This window comes from Artemia sp. Qi Xiang Cuo, chromosome 13 (assembly GCF_049724085.1).
Source record: "Artemia sp. Qi Xiang Cuo chromosome 13, ASM4972408v1, whole genome shotgun sequence".
Lineage (NCBI taxonomy): Eukaryota > Metazoa > Arthropoda > Branchiopoda > Anostraca > Artemiidae > Artemia > Artemia sp. Qi Xiang Cuo.
The window spans coordinates 3854353-3882153 of record NC_142806.1 but is presented as its reverse complement, the minus strand read 5'-3'; the positions used below and the strand labels follow the sequence as shown (position 1 = coordinate 3882153).

General features: G+C 34.1%; 1 protein-coding gene across 1 annotated transcript in view; it reads left to right on the top strand.

Moving 5' to 3' along the window:
* Positions 1-27801, top strand: part of LOC148944859 (sodium channel protein Nach-like) — a 376236-nt gene that overhangs the window by 261565 nt on the left and 86870 nt on the right. Inside the window, exon 9 of the mRNA XM_089099312.1 lies at positions 1391-1482. Within this exon, the coding sequence (XP_088955438.1) occupies positions 1391-1482 (92 nt within the window). The remainder of the gene's footprint in view (positions 1-1390; positions 1483-27801) is intronic.

Here is a 27801-nt window from a genome sequence, read left to right as displayed (position 1 = left end):
TGCTGGTTAGGGTCATTGGTGCTTATGATCCTTGATGGTTCGTACTCAGATACACCTTACTACTTGATTTGCAAGGATTTCTATGGTTTGTTCTGAATTTCTTTATTAAAATTATTTTCTTGCCATCTACATCTCTCTTAGTATCAACTTTTTAGTATACTATAACGTTGGACCTTATTTTAAACTGACAACATTGTTCAAACGTCATTGAGGTTACCTTAACTGCTAATCACTTCAACCCTTTTTCTCTATCGTCAAGTACATGCTCTGGAAAGGTACCAAGGAACGTAAGGCAATTCATGAACCAGTGGGGAATCCCCGCTCGTAATTGCTAATCACTTTAACCCTTTTTCTCCATCGTCAAGTACATGCTCTGGAAAGGTGTCAAGGAACGTAAGGCAATTCAGGAACCAGCGGGGAATCCCCGCTCGTAATTGCTAATCACTTTAACCCTTTTTCTCCATCGTCAAGTACATGCTCTGGAAAGGTGTCAAGGAACTTAATCTCCCCAAACACGTCAAACTGTTAATTCCATGTGCAATTGATATCAATAGCAATAACCAGTCTGGTAACCTGCTCTGAAAAGGTGCCAAGGAACGTAATCTCCCCAAACACGTTAAACTGTGTGAGGGAGTTCTGAATCTCTTTGAAAAGGTGTAGAGCATCAAGCAAATAGTATGGGAATTCCTAGGACCTCAAGCAAATAGCATAAGAATTCCTAGGGCCCCAAGCAAATCTCTTTGAAAGGTTAAAAGTGCCCTAAGGGATGACCTAGATAAAGTTCAGTCAACTTGATACATTTCAGTGGCTCCTAGGACCTCTATAGAACATGGTTCCTATGGCCCCAAGCAAATAGCATGGGATTTTCTAGGGCCACAAGCAAATCCAGACGAGGCACCCTACTAGCATATGTTTAAACAATTGCCAAGTTATTTACAAATATATATATATATATATATATATATATATATATATATATATATATATATATATATATATATATATATATATATATATATATATATATATATATATATATATATATATATATATATATATATATATATATATATATATATATATAAATATATATATATATATATATATATATATATATATATATATATATATATATATATATATATATATATATATATATATATATATATATATATATATATATATATATAAATCTTCACACGTCTTTCTATTGCTATGCAAGTGTTGCCCTTCCCCTTCCAAAATACACTCCCTCTAGTACGTCTGACTATCCTTATTTAAACTGTTCTTAAATTACTCTTAGAATAGGGAGATCAAAAGAGGAAAATTATATATATTCCATGCTTGATATAGTAATTTCCTTGTCAATTAATTATATTCTATTTTATAGGGAGAATTTGTCCCGTTTACATTTTTTTTATAAGAACGACTACGTCATTCTCTATATCCGAGACTTAAGATTAGCAATGGAAGATTTCATTGGTGAGTCCTACTTTGTTTTCTTTTTTTTTGAATGTGTAAGTGTATCCATTAATTAACCACCAAAAAAATATTGATCGTAAGGACCAGACGAGACATCTGGAAGGAATCCAGTAATTAGCTAATCAAACAGTAGGCCTACGTAGTAACGAACTGTAAGTAAGGAGCGACCCGGCTCAATGGTAACCGAAACTCTAGAAAACAGGTTTTTGATAGATACATCAAAAGAATTAGATGTCAATGCTGAATTCAAATATATAACTTTCGTCAGGTTTAGTCCTACCCATCAAAAGTTACGCGCCTGAGAAAATTTAGCATATTTTCGAAAAAAATTGGGGAAAACCCCTTAAAAATTATAGAACGTTGATAAAAATCACACCATCATATTCAGCGTATCAGAGAATCCTACTTTAGAGGTTTCAAGATCCTATCTACAAAAATGCGGAATTTTGCATTTTTTGCCAGAAGAAAGATCACGGATGCGTGTTTATTTGTTTTTATGTTTTTTTGTTAATTTTTCCCCAGGGGTGATCGTATCAACCCAGTGGTCATAGAATATCGTGGGAGGACTCATTGGATCGGAAATTAAAAGTTCTAGCGCCCTTTTTAAGTGACCAAAAAATGGAGGGTAACTAGGCCCCCTCCCACGCTCATTTTTTTCTCAAAGTCACCTGATCAAAATTTTGAGATAGCCATTTTGTTCAGCATTGTTGAAAATATGATGAATATGTTCTTTAGGATGACTCAATCCCCCGAAGTCCCCGGGGGGAGGGCTGAAAGTTATGAACTTTGCCCAATGTTAACATACATTATTGGTTATTAGGAAATATACAGACGTTTTCAGGGGGATTTTTTCTGGTAGTAGGGGGTCGGGTGGGTTGGGGGTTATGTGGGAAAATCTTTTCATGAAGGAAGTTTTAGTGGGGGATAGGGACATCGCTATGAAGGGGGCGCCGGATTTCCCAGCATTATTTAAAAAAAAGATCAGAAACTAAATATAAAAAAACAAGTTCTCCAACTGAAAATAAGGAGTAACATCAAAACTTAAAACGAACAGAAAATATTACGTGTATGATTGGGTTAACCCCCTAGTCAGTGCCTCGCTCTTTAAGCCAAATATTTTTTTGTACTTTCATAAGAGTTATTTATTCTAAATAACGGCCTTTGTGATTAAGGGGTCATTTTTAAAGAATTGGAACAAAATTCGAACATTAGCTTAAAGAGCGAGGTATTGACTAGTAGGCGATCCTCCTAATATACGTATTAAAAATATATGAATATAGAAGTTTTTTACGTAAGTTAATTCGTAAGTTACCTATATTTATTACTAATAAAAACGTTCGTAAATAAAATTAAACAAGTTTCGAGAAAGCCATTTAACCTAATAAAAGTAAAATTAATATACTAATTTTGTTTTAATAATTCATTTACGGTGAGCCAAAATCAAAACCTGCATCAATTCAAAAACGTTCAAAAACTAAATAAAAAAAACAAGTTTTTTTTAACTGAAGTAAGGAACGACGTTCAAACTTAAAACGAACAGAAATTATTCCATATATGAAAGGCTGCGCCCTCCTCAACGCCACGCTCTTTACGCTAAAATTTTTTAATGTTTAAAAAAAAAGTTGTGAGAAAGTCAAACTTTAGCGTAAAGAGCGAGGCGTTGAAGAGGGGACAGCCCCTTTCATATACGGAATACTTTCTGTTCGTTTTAAGTTTTAACGTCGTTCCTTACTTTCAGTTTAAAAAAACATAATTTTTTATTTAATATCTGAAAAAGTCAGGTGAGCGATGACTCATACAGCTTAAATTTACAGCCCTAAAAGCTTCAAAGGATACTGGGAATTTTATTTGATTCGGTCATTCAAATAAAGGTTCAGACCATGGTGCCCAATGGCGGCTCTCAAAGTGTATTTAATAATTATAAGAGTTTTTGGTTTTAGTTCTTTATCAGTTCTTGTACAGAGTTAAGAGGGAATACAGATAAGAAATCTATTCTTTATATCTGTGACTCTTTTGATTAGTTGACGTTGAGTCTGGAAGGCTAAAGAGAGGCTTATATTATATTAACTTGACATAGGAATAGAATCCTATACAAAGGGAGGGAAAAAAAGAGAACTGGGGAGGTTTAATTGTTATGGTGTATGGGGCCAAATAGGGTGGCACTTTTGTACCACTCAGAAAGTACACTTGTCAGGGACAAGCAGAAATCCACGGAGCGTAGAAGTTACGCTGGCCTCCAAAGCACCGCCAGGTTTCTCTAATAGAATTAGAGATTTCCTATATAGAAGAGGGAATTTCAAAAACTTCAATTTCCCCTGTCCCTCCCCCTAATACTGGTGGTGGCAAATAAATGGGCTATCAGTAACACTGATAGTAAAAGAATTAGCGTTTTCCGAAGAGATGGTTAAAATTAGCCTACAATATAGGCTATAAGCTTTAAAAATCTGCACGGAAAGACAGATTTGAAGTATTGCAAATTTATAATTTGATGTGCCAGGCTCCTACCAAGGAACGAAACATCCTATGAATGAGGGTACATTTGATGAAAGGAGCCTAATTAAAGGAGCCCAGCCTAATTAAAAATAGAGATTAGTGAAAATTACAAAAATCGATCATTTTTTGCGTGAATTGCTTTGAGTTTATAGTGGGGGAATCTCTCCGTATTAGAAAGTATTACTGGGCTTAAGAACGGATAAGAAAAACTGAAACTTGGGTTATTATTTAAGTGAATTGGCGGACTTGAATATAATCTTCAGTGGCAAAAGTTGTTAGAATATTGAAGACGGTAAATTAGAAAAAATTGTCAATTTCGTGTGCACATTTGATAAGGAAGACGAAAAGCACCTGTCTTATTGAGTAATCAGCCTAAGAGGAGATTACAGTTGGAGTACAAGTGTCAAGGGTGGATAAGTAATTGTTTTGCAAGGTAGCTCCCCTGTTTGATTTTATTCCAGTTAATCCAGTAGTGGAATATTTGCACAGTTATTCAGTTTACTTTCTCGTCATACCCCTGTTATTTCGTTTTTTGGAGATATATTTCACTCGTGTAAAATTTACTTGCTGTGAAAGAAGTTGTTATTCTCTAATTAAGTTTAGATATTCCAGTTATTTGAGAGATAGTTGAATTCATTACGCAGCGCTAATAATTCACAATAGTAATTGCGTGCCATAATTGTTGCATTTGGCAATGGCTGAGCTTGCCACGATTGACTAATTAATAAAGAGATAATAGAATCCGGATGGAGTACATCTGGTAAAATGAGGGGGCATGAAATAAACAAGGAAGATATAATATATAAAAAAACAAAGACGAACTCACCCCTCAGATGCTACGCAAAATGAAGGGGAGTTGTGGATAAGAGAAAAAAACGGATAGAGAATGAACTACTACTACTATTAACAACTCACCGCAGCACCAGGCTACCTGAGGCCAACACAGCTACGTACGCTCCTCTTCCCTTCCAATCTATTCAAAGCCTCCTTCCTTACATCCACTAACGAAGTTCCCATTTCCTTTAAATCTTTCTTTATGACGTCCTCCCACGCTAGTCGGGGACGACCTGCTTTCCCTTTAGCCCTAGAAAAGAACAATCTTTGGCAATCTGTCATCAATCATCCGCACAACGTGCCCTAGCCACCTCAACCTTTCTTTCATTACAGCCCTAGAGAGCGGTATTGAACCACGTTCTTCGTATAGCCTATTGTTTGAAATACGGTCAGTTAACAGGGTACCCAGAACAATCCTTAAGCAATTTCTCTGGAAAAAATCTAGCAAATCTTCATCCTCTTTTCGGAGCACCTATGCTTCAGAGCCATATTTGACCACTGTCATGACTGTAGCTTCTAATATTCTAATCTTGGTTTGCACACTTATCTTCCTATTTTTCCAAATTTTTTTTAACTGTGAAAAAACATCCTGAGCCTTGGCTATTCTGCTTTTAACGTATTCACTGCTCCCATCATCTTTACTAATAATGCTACCGAGATAAGTGAAGCTGCCCACCTGATCAATATTTTCATTATCCAACGTCAACATTTCATCTTCACTTATTCCTAGCCTTAGTGACTTAGTCTTCTTAACATTAGTTTTCAAACCTATTCTATCACAATGAGCTCGCAAAACCCCTAAAACTCCATTCATTTTGCTCACACTTTCATCTAGGATGCTTAAATCTTCAGCATAATCTAAGTCCAGAAGACTTTTTCCTCCCTATTTGATTCCGTGATCTCCCATTGCCTTTCCTGTGCTCCTTAAAACAAAGTCCATCAAAATAATCCATATAAAGTGGGATAGAACACAACCCTGCTTAACTCCAGATTTAATACAAAACCAACTGCTAACCTCATCTCCTACCTTAACCGCAGCAGTGTTATTCTCGTACATAGAACTAATCACTTTAATGTATTTGTCTGGTATACCATACTAGGATAAAACCTTTACTAAAGCTCTTCTATCAAAAGAATCGAACGCTTGCTCATAATCTATAAAACTGAGGACCAAAGGTGTTTAAAAATTCAGGCACTTCTCAATTATTAGCCTGAGAGTGAAATTTTGGTCGATACATTCTCTGCCTTTTCTAAAACCGCACTGTTCTTCTCTTAAAACTTTTTCTACGGCATCTCTCAGTCTAAAAAGTATCATATTGCTAAGTAATTTACTACCTACAGAGACCAGACTAATGCCTCGATAATTACCACACTCATTTTTATCACCTTTCTTATAAAGTGGCTTAATTAAGGTTTTCCTAAAATCTTTAGGTACTTCCCTTTTTTCAAAAATCATATTCATAATCTTCAGTAGCTTATTTCTAACCTCAGAGCCACCATATTTAAGAAACTCATTTACCGCCCTATCAGCACCTGGAGCCTTATTATTTTTTAATCCTACAGATTCAGAAAATGAATTAAGAACAAATAATGACAGAAGGAATCAAAGTAGTTTAAATAGAAGGGCAAGAGAGGCTCGTAGAAAAAGTAGAGAAAGAGAAAGAAAGGCATTTGAGAGAAAGTACCAAGAATATATGAAATTACAACAGGATTATATAGATCAAGTCGAAAAGACAGTCAGGTTCGTAGAGAAAAAATTGATAAAGATAGTCAAGCCCGTGAAATACTTCATCAAACTCGCATTGATAAAATTAAAAACATAGACAAACCAATAAATATATATTATCAGGCTCGCATGGAAACCCTTACTAAAGCTTGCGAAGCCCGTAAGAAATGTCAATGAGTTAGAGATTATCAGACATTTATCAAACATTAAATGCTAAGACGGAAAAATATACAACTTCGTTTACAAGGCGGGGAGGAGGACCAACCCATGCAACATAATTGGAGGCTAAGCCACCTTGTCTAAAAAGCAAAATGTTTGATACTCGAGTTCAAAATGTTGAAAATCCACAAAAATGAGATGCAGAAGTAAAAAGACCACATAATATTGAAAATATGACACGTGAAAATGATTTTCAAATTTTTTTTTAGAAAACAGAAAACTCCAAAACACTTATACCGAATATGAGATACCGACAAGTACATATCAAGGTGAAACACTCACTGTGCCAGAGAAAAAGGAGACAAAATTTATTGTACGTGCTTTTCCTTGTTAAGTTCGAGAACTTTTAGTACAATATGAAAAACTAAATGTCGGAATTCAATTCCCATTTGACGACGAATTATTTGTTTCTGCGGCAAAATTAAATAAAACAAAGAGAGAGAAAAAACATACAAAACAGAACTCCAATCTAAAAATTTTATTTTCATTTAGCGAAGAATTAATTACTGATACTATGACAAAAGTAAAGAAAGCTAAAAGGGAGAAATTAAAAATTAAACGGAAAAACAATAAAGAAATGTAGTCAAAAATGGTGGACACTGGAGCCCAATTCAAACTTAATGATGATTTATTTTGTGCGATTGAAAAGTTGATAAAAGTCGAAATGAAAAGATAAATGCAAACAAAAGACAGGATTTACGGATACAGCGTGCAGTGGCGAAAATAAAAAAATAGATGGGCTATGCCTAGCTGACATAAATAAAATAAATAATAGGGGGGATAAAGAGGTCCGAGACCCATTGTGAAAATATAAAAATTGCGATAAAACCAAAAGGCTTAGAGGGGGGAAAAGGCCCATGAGCTATTAAAAGAAAACTACCGATAATCAAGAAATAGAATTAAATGGACTGCAACGGGCTACGGAAAGATTGTGAGACACTAAATTTCGGGCTGGATTGGAGAAGCTTGGAAAGGAATCTGATATTGGTCTGATCAACTCAAAAGAGGGTTTGATCTTTTATAAGGGGGAGGAATCCCTTGGGAAGATCCCCTGTGGGCAGACGTAAAAGATAGCCATTTTCCTCAATGCACAACTGGCGGACGAGTTGTGATCCCTTTACGGAGGCCTTGCCTTTCCAGTTTTCAACTTCATCTTCAGCTGGTATCGACGAGCATTATTCATTCGATTATTTTAGGGGAGGGGACTAAAAAAAAGCGAGCAATGGTTGGCACAGATTTTTAGCTCATTTCCCTGTACCCCTATCGTTTTCAAAGGCCTTTGTATTTTCGAGCTTGGACTATTTTAAGTTATGCCAAGGGGCAATTCGCGTTTTAATTGAGATGTGGTGTTGTTTCCACCGATGGAAATTAAGAGGCTAGTGCAGCCAATATTTCATGATGGTTGGCATCATCGAATTTGCCAGAATTTAACTCTACGCTTCTCCTAAGTGTAAATTTTGTGAGAGCAAGAAATTGTAATATTTAATCATGCTCAACACCATAAAGTTCCACAAACCGCGTGGATTCCCCCTTCTTCGAAATCCCAAACTTGCTGAAGAGAGCCTTACAGACAATAGCTTTGATTAGTTGGACAGAGATACTAAATGGCAATGGAATTAAGATAAGCGGATGATGTAGTAGTGGATCCATAAGCTAATGGGTAGCTGCAGTGAAGAGGTACAAACAAAGAAAGAAGAAAAGATAAATAAGTTTGGTTATTTTGAAGTTCGTGTTGTTTATTTTACGTTTTGTTTTTTTGTACTCTGACCTATGGACTAGTGGTGGTAATTTTTCTTAGTTGGGGGGTGTGGGGACCTATGGCCCCTTTTGTATTAGAAAACACCCTGTTCTTAAATTTAACTTCATTTATCTTCAATTGCAATATCTAAACCCTGGGGATAAGCTTTTATAACGGGACGTCTGGAAGGAATCCACTAATTAGCTAATCGAACAGTTCATGGTAACGAACTGTAATATAAGGAGCGACCCGGCGCAATGGCAACCGAAACTCTAAAAAGTGGAATTTTGATACCAATAGATACATCAAAAGAATCAGATTTTAATGCTTATTTCAAATATATATGTTTCATGAAGTTTAATCGTACCCATCAAAAGTTACGCACCTGAGAAAATTTGCCTGGTTTTGCAAAAAAGGGGAAATACCCCTTTAAAGCTATAGAACATAAATGAAAATCACACCATCAGATTCATCGTATCAGAGAACCCTACTGTAGAGGTTTCAAGCTCCTATCTGCAAAAACGTGGAATTTGTATTTTTTGCCAGAAGAAAGATCACAGATGCGGGTTTATTTGCTTGTTATTTTTTTTCCCAGGGGGGATCGTATCCACCCAGTGGTCCTAGAATATCTTAGGAGGGCTCATTCGAACGGAAATTAAAAGTTCTAGTGCCCTTCTTAAGTGACCAAAAAAATATAGGATAACTAGGCCCCCTCCCAAAATCATTTTTCCCAAAGTCACCCGATCAAAATTTTGAGATATCCATTTTGTTCAGCATGGTTGAAAATATAATAAATGTGTTTTTTAGGATGACTTAATCCCCTAACGTCCCTGGCGGGAAGGCTGAAAGTTATAAAACTTTACCCAATGTTTACACATAGTATTGGTTATTGGGAAGTATACAGACGTTTTCAGGGGGGATTTTTTTAAGGTAGCAGGGGGAGTAGGGTATTATGTGAGAAACTTTTTCCATGGAGGAAGTTTTCATTGGGGAAGGAAAATTTCTATGAAAGGGGTGCCGGATTTCCCAGCATTATTTAAAAAACGATCAGAAATTAAATAAAAAAAACACATTTTTTCAACTGAAAGTAAGGAGCAACATCAAAATTAAAAACAAACAGAAATTATTACGTATATGATTTGGTTCACCTCCTAGTCAATACCTCGTTCTTTAAGCCAAAGATTTTTAATACTTTCATAAGAGCTATTTATTCTAATTAACGGCCTTTGTGATTAAGGGGTCATTTTTAAAGAACTGGAAAAAAATCAAACTTTAGCGTAAAGAGTGAGGTATTGACTAGGGGGCTAACCCCCTAATATACGTATTAAAAATATATGAATATAGAAGTTTGTTACGTAAGTTAATTCGTAAGTTACTTATATTTATTACTAATAAAAATGATAGTAAATAAAATTAAACAACTTTCGAGAAAGCCATTTAACCAAAGTAAAATTAGCATGCAAATTTTGTTTTAATTATCCATGTACGGTAGTAGTCTAGCTATAATATCTCCAAGGAGGTTGATAGCAAATTACTGTAGTAATATCTCCAACGAGGGTGGTCAATCTGTTGACCACCAATCTGTGTCAATTTACTGTGCCAATCTGTTCAACGAGACAGGTAGGAAATTACTGTATCAATTAAAGGTAGCGGCCAAGTGGGGCATTACTGGGTCAATCTAAGAGAGCGGACAGTCCCCACCGCCATTCAAGCAGACAGTACTCCCATTCTGTGTAAATCTAAGGTAGCAGACAGATAGGACATTACTGTATGAATTAAAGAGAGAAGACAATCAGAATCACCTTACCATAAAAATTTGTGCTGTTCACGGAACCTGGGTTTTGGTGTTGAATATCTTATTTTCTGGTTGATTAATGACCGTTCACATACCTAATATTAAATAAGAACCTTTGTTTTGATATGATTATAGGCGTTGACAGAAATAAAATTAGTAAACCATCTGAGGGAACGCTAACTCTATTCAGAAATACATATTTTTTTTATTTGAGTGATTCTCAACTGTGTTGGGTATAATACACAACTACCATTTGAACAGTGTTGTTAGAACCCCAACCCCAAGGACCCCCTCCCCCAATCCCCCCAACTCCTGCCCCTAACCCCCCCCCTCCTAAACCCCATACTGACCCCCCCCCTAAAACCCCCTCCCTCTGACCCTACCGCCCCCCTTCAGGCCCCCCCAATTTTTTTCTTAACATGATATATTTTTTCAACATTTTTTACATCTCTTAGAATGACATGTAACATACTTACTACATAAAAAAAATTACATTTAATATTTTCCGAACTCAAAATGAGAATCATATAGAAATGTTAGTCGTGACTTTTTCTAATAGAAAAATAATGTTTGTAGTGACCATTTTTTTTGTTTTTTGGAAAGTTTCTTTTTACAGTTTTTTCAACTTTTTTTTTTACATGACTAAAAATCAGCACTCAACATATTCCAACTAAAAATTGTTTTCACGAGGAAAAAATAAAAAAATCAATGTACAAAATTCCCGTAGAAAAGAAAACAACATGCAATAAGTTTCACGAATAAAAAAAATTAACATGCAACAAGTTCCATGAACAAATCCAGTTTCATTTGGATAAAAATCAATGTATAAGTTTCACAAAGATTAAAATCAACGTGTAACAAGGTTCATGAAGAAAAACAGCATGCAACAATTTACACATACAAAAAAATAAGCGCGCAACAAGTTCCATGAAGAAAATCGGCTTCAAGAGGAAAGAAATCAATGTGCAAGTTTCTCAATGAGATAAGTAAACATGCAACAAGTTACACGAACCAAAAAAAAATATGCAACAAGTTCCATTAAAAAAATCAGCACGCAACAAGTTCCTTGAACAAAATCAGTTTCACGAGGAGAAAAATCAGTATACGAGTTTCGCGAAGAGAAAAAAAATCAACATGCAACAAGATTCACGAACAAAAATAAAACAGTCTTCAAAAACAGTCTTGAATTGGCTTCAAGAGAAGAAGAAAAAAATCAATGAGCAAGTTCCACGAAGAGAAAAATCAACATGCAACAAGTTTCACGAACAGAAAACAATCATGCAACAAGTTCCTTGAACAAAATCAGTTTCACAAGGAGAAAAATCAGTGTACAAATTTCGCAAAGAGAAAAAAAGCAGCGCCAACAAGTTTTACGAACGAAAAAAAAATCGGCACGCTCTAAGTTCCTCGAACAAAATCAGTTTCACGAGGAGAAAAATCAGTGTACGAGTTTCGCAAAGAGAAAAAAAATCAACATGCAACAAGTTTCACGAACAAAAAAAAACAGTCAGCACACAAAAATATCCACGATTAAAAAATATGAATGCAGTATGTTCCATGAACAAAATTGGTTTCAGGAGGAGTAAAAAAATCAATGTACATGTTTCACGAAGAGAAAAAATCAACCTGTAACAAGTTTCACGAATAAAAAAAGAGCAAGCAAAAAATCATTGTAGAAGTTTCATGAAGAGAAAAATCAACATTTAAAATGGATCACGAACAATGAAATATGCATGCAATAAGTTCAATGAACAAAATTAGTTTCACTAGGTAGAAAAAAAATTAATATACTTGTTTCACGAAGAGAAAAAATAAACATGCAACAAGTTTCAGGAATAAAAAATCAACACGCAACAAGTTCCACGAACAAAATCAGTTTAACTGGGGAAAAACCATTGTTAAAGTTTCGCGAAGAGAAAAAATCCGCATGCAAAAAGTTTCACGAAGAAAAATCAGCACTCAACAAGTTCCACAGCCATAAATCAGCACGGTCAAGTTCCATGAGCAAAACGGACATCAAGAGAAGAAGAAAAAAAAATCAATGAGCAATTTCCACGAAGAGAAAAATCAACATGCAACAAGTTTCATGAACAAAAAACCATCATGCAACAAGCTCCTTGAACAGAATCAGTTTCGCGAGGAGAAAAATCAGTGTACAAATTTTGCAAAGAGAAGAAAAGCAGCGCCAACAAGTTTTACGAACGAAAAAAAAATCGGCACGCTCTAAGTTCCTCGAACAAAATCAGTTTCATGAGGAGAAAAATCAGTGTACGAGTTTCGCAAAGAGAAAAAAAATCAACATGCAACAAGTTTCACGAACAAAAAAAAACAGTCAGCACACAAAAATATCCACGATTAAAATATATGAATGCAGTATGTTCCATGAACAAAATTGGTTTCAGGAGGAGTAAAAAAATCAATGTACATGTTTCACGAAGAGAAAAAATCAACCTGTAACAAGTTTCACGAATAAAAAAAGAGCAAGCAAAAAATCATTGTAGAAGTTTCATGAAGAGAAAAATCAACATTTAACATGGATCACGAACAATGAAATATGCATGCAATAAGTTCCATGAACAAAATTAGTTTCACTAGGTAGAAAAAAATTTAATTTACATATTTCACGAAGAGAAAAAATAAACATGCAACAAGTTTCAGGAATAAAAAATCAGCACGCAACAAGTTTCACGAACAAAATCAGTTTAACTGGGAGAAAAACTATTGTTAAAGTTTCGCGAAGAGAAAAAATCCGCATGCAAAAAGTTTCACGAAGAAAAATCAGCACTCAACAAGTTCCACAGCCATAAATCAGCACGGTCAAGTTCCATGAGCAAAACGGACATCAAGAGATGAAGAAAAAAAATCAATGAGCAATTTCCACGAAGAGAAAAATCAACATGCAACAAGTTTCACGAACAGAAAACCATCATGCAACAAGCTCCTTGAACAGAATCAGTTTCGCGAGGAGAAAAATCAGTGTACAAATTTTGCGAAGAGAAGAAAAGCAACATGCAACAAGTTTCATGAACGAAAAAAAAATCAGCACGCGATAAGTTCCTTGAACAAAATCAGTTTCACGAGGAGAAAAATCAGTGTACGAGTTTCGCAAAGAGAAAAAAAAATCAACATGCAACAAGTTTCACGAACCAAAAAAACAGTCAGCACACAAAAAAAATCCACGATTAAAAAATATGCATGCAGTATGTTCCATGAACAAAATTAGTTTCCGGAGGACAAAAAATCAATGTACCTGTTTCACGAAGAGAAAAAATCAATCTGCAACAAGTTTCACGAATAAAAAAAACAGCAAGCAACAAGTTCCAGAACAAAAAAAACAATCAGCACGCAACAACTTCCATTAATAAAATCAGTTTCACGAAGAGAAAAATCAATGTACAAGTTTCGAGAAGAGAATAAACAAAATTACACTGCAACACGTTTCACGAACAAAAGATCATCACTCAAGAAGTTCCATGAACATAAATCTGCGTGCAACAAGTTCCATTAACAAAACCAGTTTTCTCAATGAGGAAAATCATTGTAGAAGTTTGATGAAGAGAAAAATCAACATTTAACATGGATCACGAACAATGAAATATGCATGCAATAAGTTCCATTAACAAAATTAGTTTCACTAGGTAGAAAAAAAATCAATACACTTGTTTCATGAAGAGAAAAAATAAACATGCAACAAGTTTCAGGAATAAAAAATCAGCACGCATCAAGTTCAACGAACAAAATCAGTTTAACTTAGAGAAAAATCACTGTTTAAGTTTCGCGAAGAGAAAAAAAATCAGCATGCAACAAGTTTCAAGAATAAAACTCAGCACTCAACAAGTTCCACAGGTATAAATCATTACGGTCAAGTTCCAAGAACAAAATTGGCTTCAAGAGAAGAGAAAAAAAAATCAATGAGCAAGTTCCACGAAGAGAAAAATCAACATGCAACAATTTTCACGAACAGAAAACAATCATGCAACAAATTCCTTGAACAAAATCAGTTTCACAAGGAGAAAAATCAGTGTACAAATTTCGCGAAGAGAAAAAAAGCAACATGCAACAAGTTTCACGAACAAAAAAAAACAGTCAGCAAGCAAAAAAAATCCAAGATAAAAAAATATGCTTGTATAATGTTCCATGAACAAAATTAGTTTCAGGAGGAGAAAAAAACCAATGTACATGTTCCACGAAGAGAAAAAAGCAACCTGCAATAAGTTTCACGGATAAAAAAAACAGCAAGCAAAAAATCATTGTAGAAGTTTCACGAAGAGAAAAATCAACATTTAACATGTATCACAAACAATGAAATATGCATGAAATAAGTTCCATGAACAAAATTAGTTTCACTAGGTAGAAAAAAATCAATGTACTTGTTTCACGAAGAGAAAAAATAGACATGCAACAAGTTTCAGGAATAAAAAATCAGCACACAACAAGTTCCACGAACAAAATCAGTTTAACTGGGAGAAAAACGATTTTTAAAGTTTTGCGAAGAGAAAAAATCAGCATGCAAAAAGATTCACGAAGAAAAATCAGCACTCAACAAGTTCCATAGGCATAAATCAGCACGGTCAAGTTCCATGAACAAAATTGGCATAAAGAAAAGAAGAAAAAAATCAATGAGCAAGTTCCACGAAGAGAAAAATCAACATGCAATAAGTTTCACGAACAGAAAACCATCATGCAACAAGTTCCGTGAACAGAATCAGTTTTTCGAGGAGAAAAATCAGTGTAAACATTTCGCGAAGAGAAAATAAGCAACATGCAACAAGTTTCACGAACAAAAAAAAATCAGCACGCGATAAGCTCCTTGAACAAAATTAGTTTCACGAGGAGAAAACTCAATGTACGAGTTTCGCAAAGAGAAAAAAAATCAACATGCAACAAGTTTCACGAACAAAAAAAAAACAGTCAGCACACAAAAAAATCCACGATTAGAAAGATATGCATGCAGTATGTACCATGAACAAAATTAGTTTCAGGAGGAGAAAAAAAATCAATATACATGTTTCACGAAGAGAAAAAATCAACCTGCAACAAGTTTCACGAATAAAAAAACAGCTAGCAACAAGTTCCACGAACCAAAAACAATACGCGAGCAGCAACTTCCATTAAAAAAATCAGTTTCACGAAGAGAAAAATCAATGTAAAAGTTACGAGAATAGAATAAATAAAATTACACTGCAACACGTTTCCCGAAAAAAAGAACATCACTCGACAAGTTCCAAGAACAAAAATAAGCGTGCAACAAGTTCCATGAACAAAACCAGTTTTCTCAATGAGGAAAGTTATTATGGAAGTTTCACGATGAGAAAAATCAACATGTAACATGGATCACGAACAAAGAAATATGCATGCAATAAGTTCCATGAACAAAATCAGTTTCACTGGGTAGAAAAAAATCAATATACTTGTTTAACGAAGAGAAAAAATAAACATGCAACGAGTTTCAGGAATAAAAAAATCAGTACGTAATAAGTTCCACGAACAAAATCAGTTTAATGGGGAGAAAATCATTGTTTAAGTTTCGCAAAGAGAAAAAAAAGTCAACATGAAACAAGTTTCACGAAAAAAAATCACCGCTTAACAAGTTCCACAGGCATAAATCAGCATGGTCAAGTTACATGAACAAAATTAGCTTCAAGAGAAGAATAACAAAAAATCAATGTGCAAGTTTCACGAAGAGAAAAATCAACTTGCAACAAGTTTTATGAACAGAAAACCATCATGCAAAATGTTCCTTGAACAAAATCAGTTTCACGAGGAGAAAAATTAGTGTACAAATTTCGCGAAGAGAAAAAAAGCAACATGCAACAAGTTTCACGAACAAAAAAAATCAGCAAGCAATAAGTTCCAGAATCATAAAAACATGCATGCAGTATGTTCCATGGACAAAATTAGTTTTAGGAGGAGAAAAAAAAATCAATGTACATGTTTCACGAAGAGAAAAAATCAACATGCATCAAGTTTTACGAATAAGAACCAACATGCAACAAGTTCCACGAACTAAAAAAAAACAATCAGCACGCAACAAGTTCCATTAACAAGCAAAGTTTCACGAGGTAAAAAAAATCAATGTACAAGTTTTGCGAAGAGAAAAAAACAGGCTGCAACAAGCTTCACAAACGAAAAATAATCATCCTTCAACAAGTTCCACGAACATAAATAAGTACGCAACAATTTCCATGAACAAAACAAGTTTTCTCAATGAGAAAAATCATTGTAGATATTTCACGAAGAGAAAAATCAACATGTAACATGAAACACGAGCATAGAATAAGCATGCAATAGGTTATATGAACAAAATCAGTTTCACTATGTGGAAAAAAATCAAGTTTCATGAACAAAAAAAATCATGCAACAAGTTATATGAACAACAATCAGCACGCAACAAGTTCCTTGAAAAAACACCAGTTTCACGAGGAGAAAAATCAGTGTACGAGTTTCGCGAAGAGAAAAAAATCAACATGCAGCAAGTTTCACGAACAAAAAAAACGGTCAGCACACAAAAAATCCGCGATAAAAATATATGCATGCAGTATGTACCATGAACAAAATTAGTTTCAGGAGGAGAAAAAAAATTAATGTACATGTTTCACGAAGAAAAAAAAACCTGCAACAAGTTTCATGAATAAAAATAACAGCAAGCAACAAGTTCCACAAACAAAAAAAAACAATCAGCATGCAACAACTTCCATTAAAAAATCAGTTTCACGAAACGAAAAATTAATGTACAAGTTTCGAGAAGAGAATAAACAGAATCACACTGCAACACATTTCACAAACAAAAGATCATCACTCAACAAGTTCATCAAACATAAATCAGCGTGCAACAAGTTCCATGAACAAAACCAGCTTTCTCAAGGAGGAAAATCATGGTAGAAGTTTCAGGAAAAGAAAAATCAACATTTAACATGGAAATTAGCTTCACTAGGTAGAAAAAAAATCAATGTACTTGTTTCACGAAGAGAAAAAATAAACATGCAACAACTTTCAGGAATAAAAAATCAGCAAGCAACACGTTCCACGAACAAAATTAGTTTAACGGGAAGAAAATCATTGTTTAAGTTTCGCGAAGAAAAAAATTTAGCATGCAACAAGTTCCACGAAGAAAAATTCAGCATGCAACAAGTTCCACGAAGAAAAATCAGCACTCAAAAAGTTCCACAAACATAAATCAGCATGGGCAAGTTCCTCGAAAAAAATTGGGTTCAAGGGAAGGAAAAAAAATCAATGTGCAAGTTTCACAAAGAGAAAATCTACATGCAACAAGTTTTATGAACAAAAACCATCATGCAACAAGTTCCATGAACAACAATCAGCACGCAACAAGTTCCTTGAACAAAATCAGTTTCACGAAGAGAAAAATCAATGTACATGTTTCACGAAGAGAAAAAATCAACATGCATCAAGTTTTAAGAATAAAAAACAACATGCAACAAGTTCCACGAACTAAAAAAAAACAATCAGCACGCAACAAGTTCCATTAACAAGCAAAGTTTCACGAGGTAAAAAAAATCAATGTACAAGTTTTGCGAAGAGAAAAAAACAGGCTGCAACAAGCTTCACAAACGAAAAATAATCATCCTTCAACAAGTTCCACGAACATAAATAAGTACGCAACAATTTCCATGAACAAAACAAGTTTTCTCAATGAGAAAAATCATTGTAGATATTTCACGAAGAGAAAAATCAACATGTAACATGAAACACGAGCATAGAATAAGCATGCAATAGGTTATATGAACAAAATCAGTTTCACTATGTGGAAAAAAATCAAGTTTCATGAACAAAAAAAATCATGCAACAAGTTATATGAACAACAATCAGCACGCAACAAGTTCCTTGAAAAAACACCAGTTTCACGAGGAGAAAAATCAGTGTACGAGTTTCGCGAAGAGAAAAAAATCAACATGCAGCAAGTTTCACGAACAAAAAAAACGGTCAGCACACAAAAAATCCGCGATAAAAATATATGCATGCAGTATGTACCATGAACAAAATTAGTTTCAGGAGGAGAAAAAAAATTAATGTACATGTTTCACGAAGAAAAAAAAACCTGCAACAAGTTTCATGAATAAAAATAACAGCAAGCAACAAGTTCCACAAACAAAAAAAAACAATCAGCATGCAACAACTTCCATTAAAAAATCAGTTTCACGAAACGAAAAATTAATGTACAAGTTTCGAGAAGAGAATAAACAGAATCACACTGCAACACATTTCACAAACAAAAGATCATCACTCAACAAGTTCATCAAACATAAATCAGCGTGCAACAAGTTCCATGAACAAAACCAGCTTTCTCAAGGAGGAAAATCATGGTAGAAGTTTCAGGAAAAGAAAAATCAACATTTAACATGGAAATTAGCTTCACTAGGTAGAAAAAAAATCAATGTACTTGTTTCACGAAGAGAAAAAATAAACATGCAAAAACTTTCAGGAATAAAAAATCAGCAAGCAACACGTTCCACGAACAAAATTAGTTTAACGGGAAGAAAATCATTGTTTAAGTTTCGCGAAGAAAAAAATTTAGCATGCAACAAGTTCCACGAAGAAAAATTCAGCATGCAACAAGTTCCACGAAGAAAAATCAGCACTCAAAAAGTTCCACAAACATAAATCAGCATGGGCAAGTTCCTCGAAAAAAATTGGGTTCAAGGGAAGGAAAAAAAATCAATGTGCAAGTTTCACAAAGAGAAAATCTACATGCAACAAGTTTCATGAACAAAAACCATCATGCAACAAGTTCCATGAACAACAATTAGCACGCAACAAGTTCCTTGAACAAAATCAGTTTCACGAGGAGAAAAATCAGTGTACAAGTTTCGCGAAGAGAAGAAAAAGCAACATGCAACAAGTTTCACGAACAAAAAAAATCAAAACGCAATTAGTTCAAGAATCAGAAAGATATGCATGTAGCATGTTCCACAGATAAAATTAGTTTTAGAAGGAGAAAAAAAATCAATGTACATGTTTCAAGGAGGAGAAAAAATCAACATTCACCAAGTTTCACGAAGAAAAAACAGGATGCAACATGTTCCAAGAATTATAATAAAAAACAATCAGCCCAAAACAAGTTCCATTAACAAAAATCAGTTTCACGAGGTGAAAAATCAATGTAAAAGTTTCGCAAAGAGAAAAAAACAGGATGCAACAAGTTTCACAAACAAAAAAAAATCATCACTCAACAAATTCCACGAACATAAATCAGCATGCAACAAGTTCCAAAATCAGCATGCATCAAGTTTTACGAAGAAAAATCTGCACTCAACAAGCTCCTCAAACATAAATCAGCATGGTCAAGTTCCGTGAACAAAATTGGCTTCAAGACAAAAAAAAATCAATGTGCAAGTTTCACGAAGAGAAAAATCAACAAAAAGCAACAAATTTCATGAACAAAAAACCATCATGCAACAAGCTCCATGAACAACAATCAGATTCACAAGGAGAAAAATCAGTGTACAAGTTTCGCGAAGAGAAAAAAGCAACATGCAACAAGTTTCACGAAAAAAAAAATCAGCACGCAACAAGTTCCCGAATCAGAAAAATATACATGCAGTATGTTCCATGGACAAAATTAGTTTTAAGAGGAGAAAAAAACTCACTGTACTTGTTTCTCTAAGAGAAAAAATCAACATGCAACAAGTTTCACAAATAAAAAACAGCATGCACCAAGTTCCCCGAACTAAAAAAACAATCAACACGCAACAAATTCCATTAACAAAATTAATTTCACGAGATGAAAAATCAAAGTACAAGTTTCGCGAAGAGAAAAAAACGGGATCAACAAGTTTCACAAACAAAAAAGTTTCACAAACAATTCAAGTTAGGTTCACTTGGTGTGGCGCGCCACGCCAAGTGAACCTAATTGAACCTAACATGAATTGTTTGTGAAACTTTTTTGTTTGTGAAACTTGTTGCATCCTGGTTTTTTCTCTTCGCGAAACTTGTACTTTGATTTTTAACCTCGTGAAATTGATTTTTTTAATGGAATTTGTTGCGTGTTGAGTGTTATTTTACATCGGGGAACTTGTTGCATGTTGTTTTTATGCTGTTTTTTTTCTTCGTGAAACTTGATGCATGCTGATTTTGGAACTTTTTGCATGCTGATTTATGTTCGTGGAATTTGTTGAGTGATGATTTTTTTTTTTGTGTAACTTGTTGCATCCTGTTTTTTTTTCTCTTCGCGAAACTTTTACATTGATTTTTCACCTCGTGAAACTGATTTTTTTCATTCGAACTTCTTGCTTGCTGATTGTTTTTTTTAGTTCGTGGAACATGTTGCATCCTGTTTTTTATTCGTGAAACTTGGTGCACGTTGATTTTTTCTCTTTGTAAAACATGTACATTGATTTTTTTTCTCCTCCTAACACTAATTTTGTCTGTGGAGCATACTACATGCATATTTTTCTGATTCTTGAACTAATTGCGTTCTGATTTTTTTTTGTTCGTGAAACTTGTTGCATGTTGCTTTTTCTTCTCTTCGCGAAACTTGTACACTGATTTTTCTCCTCGTGAAACTGATTTTGTTCAAGGAACTTGTTGTTTGCTGATTTTTGTTCATGGAACTTGTTGCTTGATGGTTTTTTGTTCATGAAACTTGTTTCATGTTGATTTTCTCTTCGTGAAACTTGCACATTGATTTTTTTTTCTTCCCTTGAAGCCAGTTTTGTTCGAGGAACTTGCCCGTGCGGATTTATGTTTGTGAAACTTGTTGAGTGCTGATTTTTCTTCGTGGAACTTGTTGCATGCTGAATTTTTCTTCGTGGAACTTGTTGCATGCTGAAGTGTTTTCTTCGCGAAACTTAAACAATGATTTTCTTCCCGTTAAGCTGATTTTGTTCGTGGAACTTGTTGCGTGCTGATTTTTTATTCCTGAAACTTGTTGCATATTTATTATTTATCTTCGTGAAACAAGTACATTGATTTTTTTTCTACCTAGTGAAACTAATTTTGTTCATGGAACTTATTGCATGCATATTTCTTTGTTCATGATCCATGTTAAATGTTGATTTTTCTCTTTGTGAAACTTCTACCATGATTTTCCTCATTGAGAAAGCTGGTTTTGTTCATGGAACTTGTTGCACGCTAATTTTTGTTCGTGGAACTTGTTTTGTGATGGTCTTTTGTTCGTAAAACGTGTTGTAGTGTGATTTTGTTTATTCTCTTCTCGAAACTTGTACATTGATTTTTGCTTCGTGAAACTGATTTTGTTAATGGAAGTTGTTGCAAGCTGATTTTTTTTTTAACTTGTTGCTTGCTGATTTTTTATTCGTGAAACTTGTTGCAGGTTGATTTTTATTTTCTTCGTGAAACATGTACATTCATTTTTTTTCTCCTCCTGAAACTAATTTTGTTCATTGTACATACCGCATGCATATTTTTTTTATCGTGGATTTTTTTTTGTGTGCTGACTGTTTTTTTTGTTCGTGAAACTTGCTGCATGTCGATTTTTTTCTCTTCGCGAAACTTATAAACTGATTTTTCTCCTCGTCAAACTGGTTTTGTTCAAGGAACCTGTTGCGTGCTGATTGTTGTTCATGGAAGTTGTTGCATGATGGTTTTTTGTTCATGAAACTTGATTTTTTTTCCACATAGTGAAACTGATTTTGTTCATATAACTTATAGCATGCATATCCTATGCTCGTGTTTAATATTACATGTTGATTTTTCTCTTCGTGAAACATCTACAATTATTTTTCTCATTGATAAAACTGGTTTTGTTCATGGAAATTGTTGAGTGCTTATTTATGTTCGTGGAACTTGTTGAGGGATGATTATTTTTGGTTTTTGAAACTTGTTTCAGCCTTTTTTTCTCTTCGCGAAACTTGTACATTGAATTTTTTACCTCGTGAAACTGATTTTGTTAATGGAACTTGTTGCATGCTGTTTTTTATTCGTAAATGCATGTTGATTTTTTCTCTTCGTGAAACATGTACATTGATTTTCTTTTCTCCTCCTAAAACTGATTTTGTCCATGGAACATACTGCATGCATATTTTTTTGATTCTGGAACTTGTTGCTTGCTGATATTTTTTTGTTCGTGAAACTTGTTGCATGTTGCTTTTTTTCTCTTCGCAAAATTTGTACACTGATTTTTCTCCTCGTGAAACTGATTTTGTTCAAGGAACTTGTTGCATGGTGGTTTTCTGTTCATGAAACTTGATGCATGTTGATTTTTCTCTTCGTGAAACTTGCACATTAATTTTTTCTTTTTCTTCTTCTCTTGAAGCCAATTTTGCTCATGGAACTTGACCATGCTGATTTATGCCTGTGGAACTTGTTGAATTCTGATTTTTCTTCGTGAAACTTGTTTCATGCTGATTTTTTTTTTCTCTTGGCAAAACTTGAACAATGATTTTCTCCCCTTTAAACTGATTTTGTTCGTGGAACTTGTTGCGTGCTGATTTTTTAATTCCTGAAACTTGTTGCATGTTTATTTTTTCTCTTCGTTAAACAAGTACATTGATTTTTTTCTACCCAGTGAAACTGATTTTTTTCATGGAACTTATTGCCTGCATATTTCTTTGTTCGTGACTCCATGTTACATGTTGATTTTTCTCATCGTGAAACTTCAATAATAACTTTCCTCATTGAGAAAACTAGTTTTGTTCATGGAACTTGACTATGCTGATTTATGCCTGTGGAACTTGTTGAGCGCTGATTTTTCTTCATGAAACTTGTTTCATGGTGATTTTTTTTTCTCTTTGCGAAACTTAAACAATGATTTTCTCCCTTTAAACTGATTTTGTTCGTGGAACTTGTTACGTGCTGATTTTTTATTCCTGAAACTTGTTGCATGTTTATTTTTTCTCTTCGTAAAACAAGTGCATTGATTTTTTTCTACCCAGTGAAACTGATTTTGTTCATGGAACTGATTAGATGCATATTTCTTTGTTCGTGATCCATGCTACATGTTGATTTTTCTCATCGTGAAACTTCCATAATAACTTTCCTCAATGAGAAAACTGGTTTTGTTCATGGAAGTTGGAGCACGCTTTTTCATGTTCTTGGAACTTGTTGAGGGATGATCTTTTGTTCGGGAAATGTGTTGCAGTGTGATTTTGTTTATTCTCTTCTTGAATCTTGTACATTGATTTTTCTCTTCGTGAAACTGATTTAATTAATGGAAGTTGTTGCTTGCGTATTGTTTTTGGTTCGTGGAACTTGTTGCTAGCTGTTTTTTTATTCGTGAAACTTGTTGCAGGTTGATTATTTCTCTTCGTAAAACATGTACATTGATTTTTGTTCTCCTCCTGAAACCAATTTTGTTCATGGAACATACTGCATGCATATTTTTTAATCGTGGATTTTTTTTGTGTGCTGACTGTTTTTTTGGTTCGTGAAACTTGTTGCATGTTGATTTTTTTTTCTCTTTGCGAAACTCGTACATTGAATTTTCTCCTCGTGAAACTAATTTTGTTCAAGGAACTTATCGCGTGCTGATTTTTTTCGTTCGTGAAACTTGTTGCATGTTGCTTTTTTTGTCTTCGCGAAATTTGTACACTGATTTTTCTCCTCGTGAAACTGATTCTGTTCAAGGAACTTGTTGCATGATGGTTTTCTGTTCATGAAACTTGTTGCATGTTGATTTTTCTCTTCGTGGAAATTGCTCATTGATTTTTTTTCTTCTTCTCTTGATGCCAATTTTGTTCATGGAACTTGACCGTTCTGATTTATGCCTGTGGAACTTGTTGAGTGCTGATTTTTCTTCGTGAAACTTTTTGATGCTGATTTTTTCTCTTCACGAAACTTTAACAACGGTTTTTCTCCCACTTAAACTGATTTTGTTCGTGGAACTTGTTGCGTGCTGATTTTGTATTCCTGAAACTTGTTTCATGTTTATTTTCTCTTCGTGAAACAAGTACATTGATTTTTTTTCTACCTAGTGAAACTAATTTTGTTCATGGAACTTATTGCATGCATATTTCATTGTTCGTGATCAATGTTAAATGTTGATTTTTTTGTTCATGAAACTTCTACAATGATTTTTTGCTTGCTGTTTTTTTTATTCGTCAAACTTGTTGCAGGTTGATTTGTTCTCTTCGTGAAACATGTACATTGATTTTTTTTCTCCTCCTGAAACCAATTTTGTTCATGGAACATACTGCATGCATATTTTTTTAATCGTGGATTTTTTTTTGTGCTGACTGTTTTTTTTTGTTTGTGAAACTTGTTGCATGTTGCTTTTTTTTCTCTTTGTGAAACTCGTACACTGATTTTTTTCCTCGTGAAACTGAATTTGTTCAAGGAACTTATCGCGTGCCGATTTTTTTTTCGTTCGTAAAACTTGTTGCATGTTGCTTTTTTTCTCTTCACGAAATTTGTACACTGATTTTTCTCCTCGTGAAACTGATTTTGTTCAAGGAACTTGTTGCATGATGGTTTTCTGTTTGTGATACTTGTTGCATGTTGATTTTTCTCCTCGTGAAACTTGCTCATTGATTTTTTCTTCTTCTCTTGAAGCCAATTTTGGTCTTGGAACTTGACCGTGCTGATTTATGCCTGTGGAACTTGTTGAGTGCTGATTTTTATTCTTGAAACTTGTTGCATGCTGATTTTTTTTTTCTCTGCGAAACTTAAACAATGATTTTTCTCCCAGTTAAACTGATTTTGTTCGTGGAACTTGTTGCGTGCTGATTTTTTATTCCTGAAACTTGTTGCTTGTTTATTTTTTCTCTTCGTGAAACAAGTATATTGATTTTTTCCTACCTAGTGAAACTAATTTTGTTAATGGAACTTATTACATGCATATTTCATTGTTCGTGATGTTAAATGTTGATTTTTCTCTTCATCAAACTTCTACAATGATTTTCCTCATTGAGAAAACTGGTTTTGTTCATGGAACTTGTTGCACGCTGATTTATGTTCATGGAACTTGTTGAGTGATGATCTTATGTTCGTGAAGCGTGTTGCAGTGTGATTTTGTTTATTCTCTTCTCGAAACTTGTACATTTATTTTTCTCTTCGTGAAACTGATTTTGTTAATGGAAGTTGTTTCATGCTGATTGTTTTTTTTTTGTTCGTGGAACTTGTTGCATGTTGTTTTTTTATTCGTGAGACTTGTTGCAGGTTGATTTTTTCTATTTGTAAAACATGTACATTTATTTTTTGTCCTACTGAAACTAATTTTATTCATGGAACATACTGCATGCATATTTTTTAATCGTGGATTTTTTTTGTGTGCTGACTGTTTTTTTGGTTCGTGAAACTTGATGCATGTTGATTTTTTTTTCTCTTTTCGAAACTCGTACGCTGAATTTTCTCCTCGTGAAACTGATTTTTTTCAAAGGACATATCGCGTGCTGATTTTATTTTCGTTCATGAAAATTGTTGCATGTTGCTTTTTTTGTCTTCGCGAAATTTGTACACTGATTTTTCTCCTCGTGAAACTGATTCTGTTCAAGGAACTTGTTGCATGATGGTTTTCTGTTCGTGAAACTTGTTGCATGTTAATTTTCCTCTTCGTGGAACTTGCTCATTGATTTTTTTCTTCTTCTCTTGATGCCAATTTTGTTCATGGAACTTGACCGTGCTGATTTATGCCTGTGGAACTTGTTGAGTGCTGATTTTTCTTCGTGAAACTTTTTGATGCTGATTTTTTCTCTTCACGAAACTTTAACAACGGTTTTTCTCCCACTTAAACTGATTTTGTTCGTGGAACTGGTTGCGTGCTGATTTTGTATTCCTGAAACTTGTTGCATGTTTATTTTTTCTTCGTGAAAGAAGTACATTGATTTTTTTTTATACCTAGTGAAACTAACTTTGTTCATGGAGCTTATTGCATGCATATTTCATTGCTCGTGATCCATGTTAAATGTTGATTTTTTGTTTCTTCATGAAACTTCTACAATGATTTTTTGCTTGCTGTTTTTTTTATTCGTAAAACTTGTTGCAGGGTGATTTTGCTCTCTTCGTGAAACATGTACATTGTTTTTTCTACTCCTCCTGAAACCAATTTTGTTCATGGAACATACTGCATGCATATTTTTTAATCTTGGATTTTTTTGTGTGCTGACTGTTTTTTTTTGTTCGTGTTACTTGTTGCATGTAGATTTTTTTTTCTCTTTGTGAAACTCGTACACTGATTTTTTTCCTCGTGAAACTGAATTTGTTCAAGGAACTTATAGCGTGCCGATTTTTTTTTCGTTCGTAAAACTTGTTGCATGTTGCTTTTTTTCTCTTCACGAAATTTGTACACTGATTTTTCTCCTTGTGAAACTGATTTTGTTCAAGGAACTTGTTGCATGATTGTTTTCTGTTCGTGAAACTTGTTGCATGTTGATTTTTCTCCTCGTGGAACTTGCTCATTGATTTTTTTCTTCTTCTCTTGAAGCCAATTTTGTTCTTGGAACTTGACCGTGCTGATTTTGCATGTGGAACTTGTTGAGTGCTGATTTTTATTCTTGAAACTCGTTGCATGCTGATTTTTTTTCTCTTCGCAAAACTTAAACAATGATTTTTCTCCCAGTTAAACTGATTTTGTTCGTGGAACTTGTTGCGTGCTGATTTTTTAATCCTGAAACTTGTTGCATGTTTATTTTTTTTATTCGTGAAACAAGTATATTGATTTTTTTTCTACCTAGTGAAACTAATTTTGTTAATGGAACTTATTGCATACATATTTCATTGTTCGTGATGTTAAATGTTGATTTTTCTCTTCATCAAACTTCTACAATGATTTTCCTCATTGAGAAAACTGGTTTTGTTCATGGAACTTGTTGCACGCTGATTTATGTTCATGGAACTTGTTGAGTGATGATCTTATGTTCGTGAAGCGTGTTGCAGTGTGATTTTGTTTATTCTCTTCTCGAAACTTGTACATTGATTTTTCTCTTCGTGAAACTGAATTTATTAGTGGAAGTTGTTGCGTGCTGATTGTTTTTTTTTGTTGGTGGAACTTGTTGCTTGCTGTTTTTTTTATTCGTGAAACTTGTTGCAGCTTGATTTTTTCTCTTTGTGAAACATGTACATTGATTTTTTGTCCTCCGGAAACTAATTTTATTCATGGAACATACTGCATGCATATTTTTTAATCGTGGATTTTTTTGTGTTCTGACTGTTTTTTTTTTGTTCGTGAAACTTGTTGCATGTTGATGTTTTTCTCTCTTTGTGAAACTCGTACACTGATTTTTCTCCTCGTGAAACTAATTTTGTTCAAGGGACTTATCGCGTGCTGATTTTATTTTCATTCATGAAACTTGTTGCATGTTGCTTTTTTTCTCTTCGCAAAATTTATACACTGATTTTTCTCCTCGTGAAACTGATTTTGTTCAAGGAACTTGTTGCATGATGGTTTTCTGTTTGTGAAATTTGTTGCATGTTGATATTTCTCTTCGTAGAACTTGCTCATTTATTTTTTTTCTTCTTCTCTTGATGCCAATTTTGTTCGTGGAACTTGACCTTGCTGATTTATGCCTGTGGAAATTGTTGAGTGCTGATTTTTCTTCATGAAACTTTTTGCATGCTAATTTTTTTCTCTTCGCGAAACTTTAACAATGTTTTTTCTCC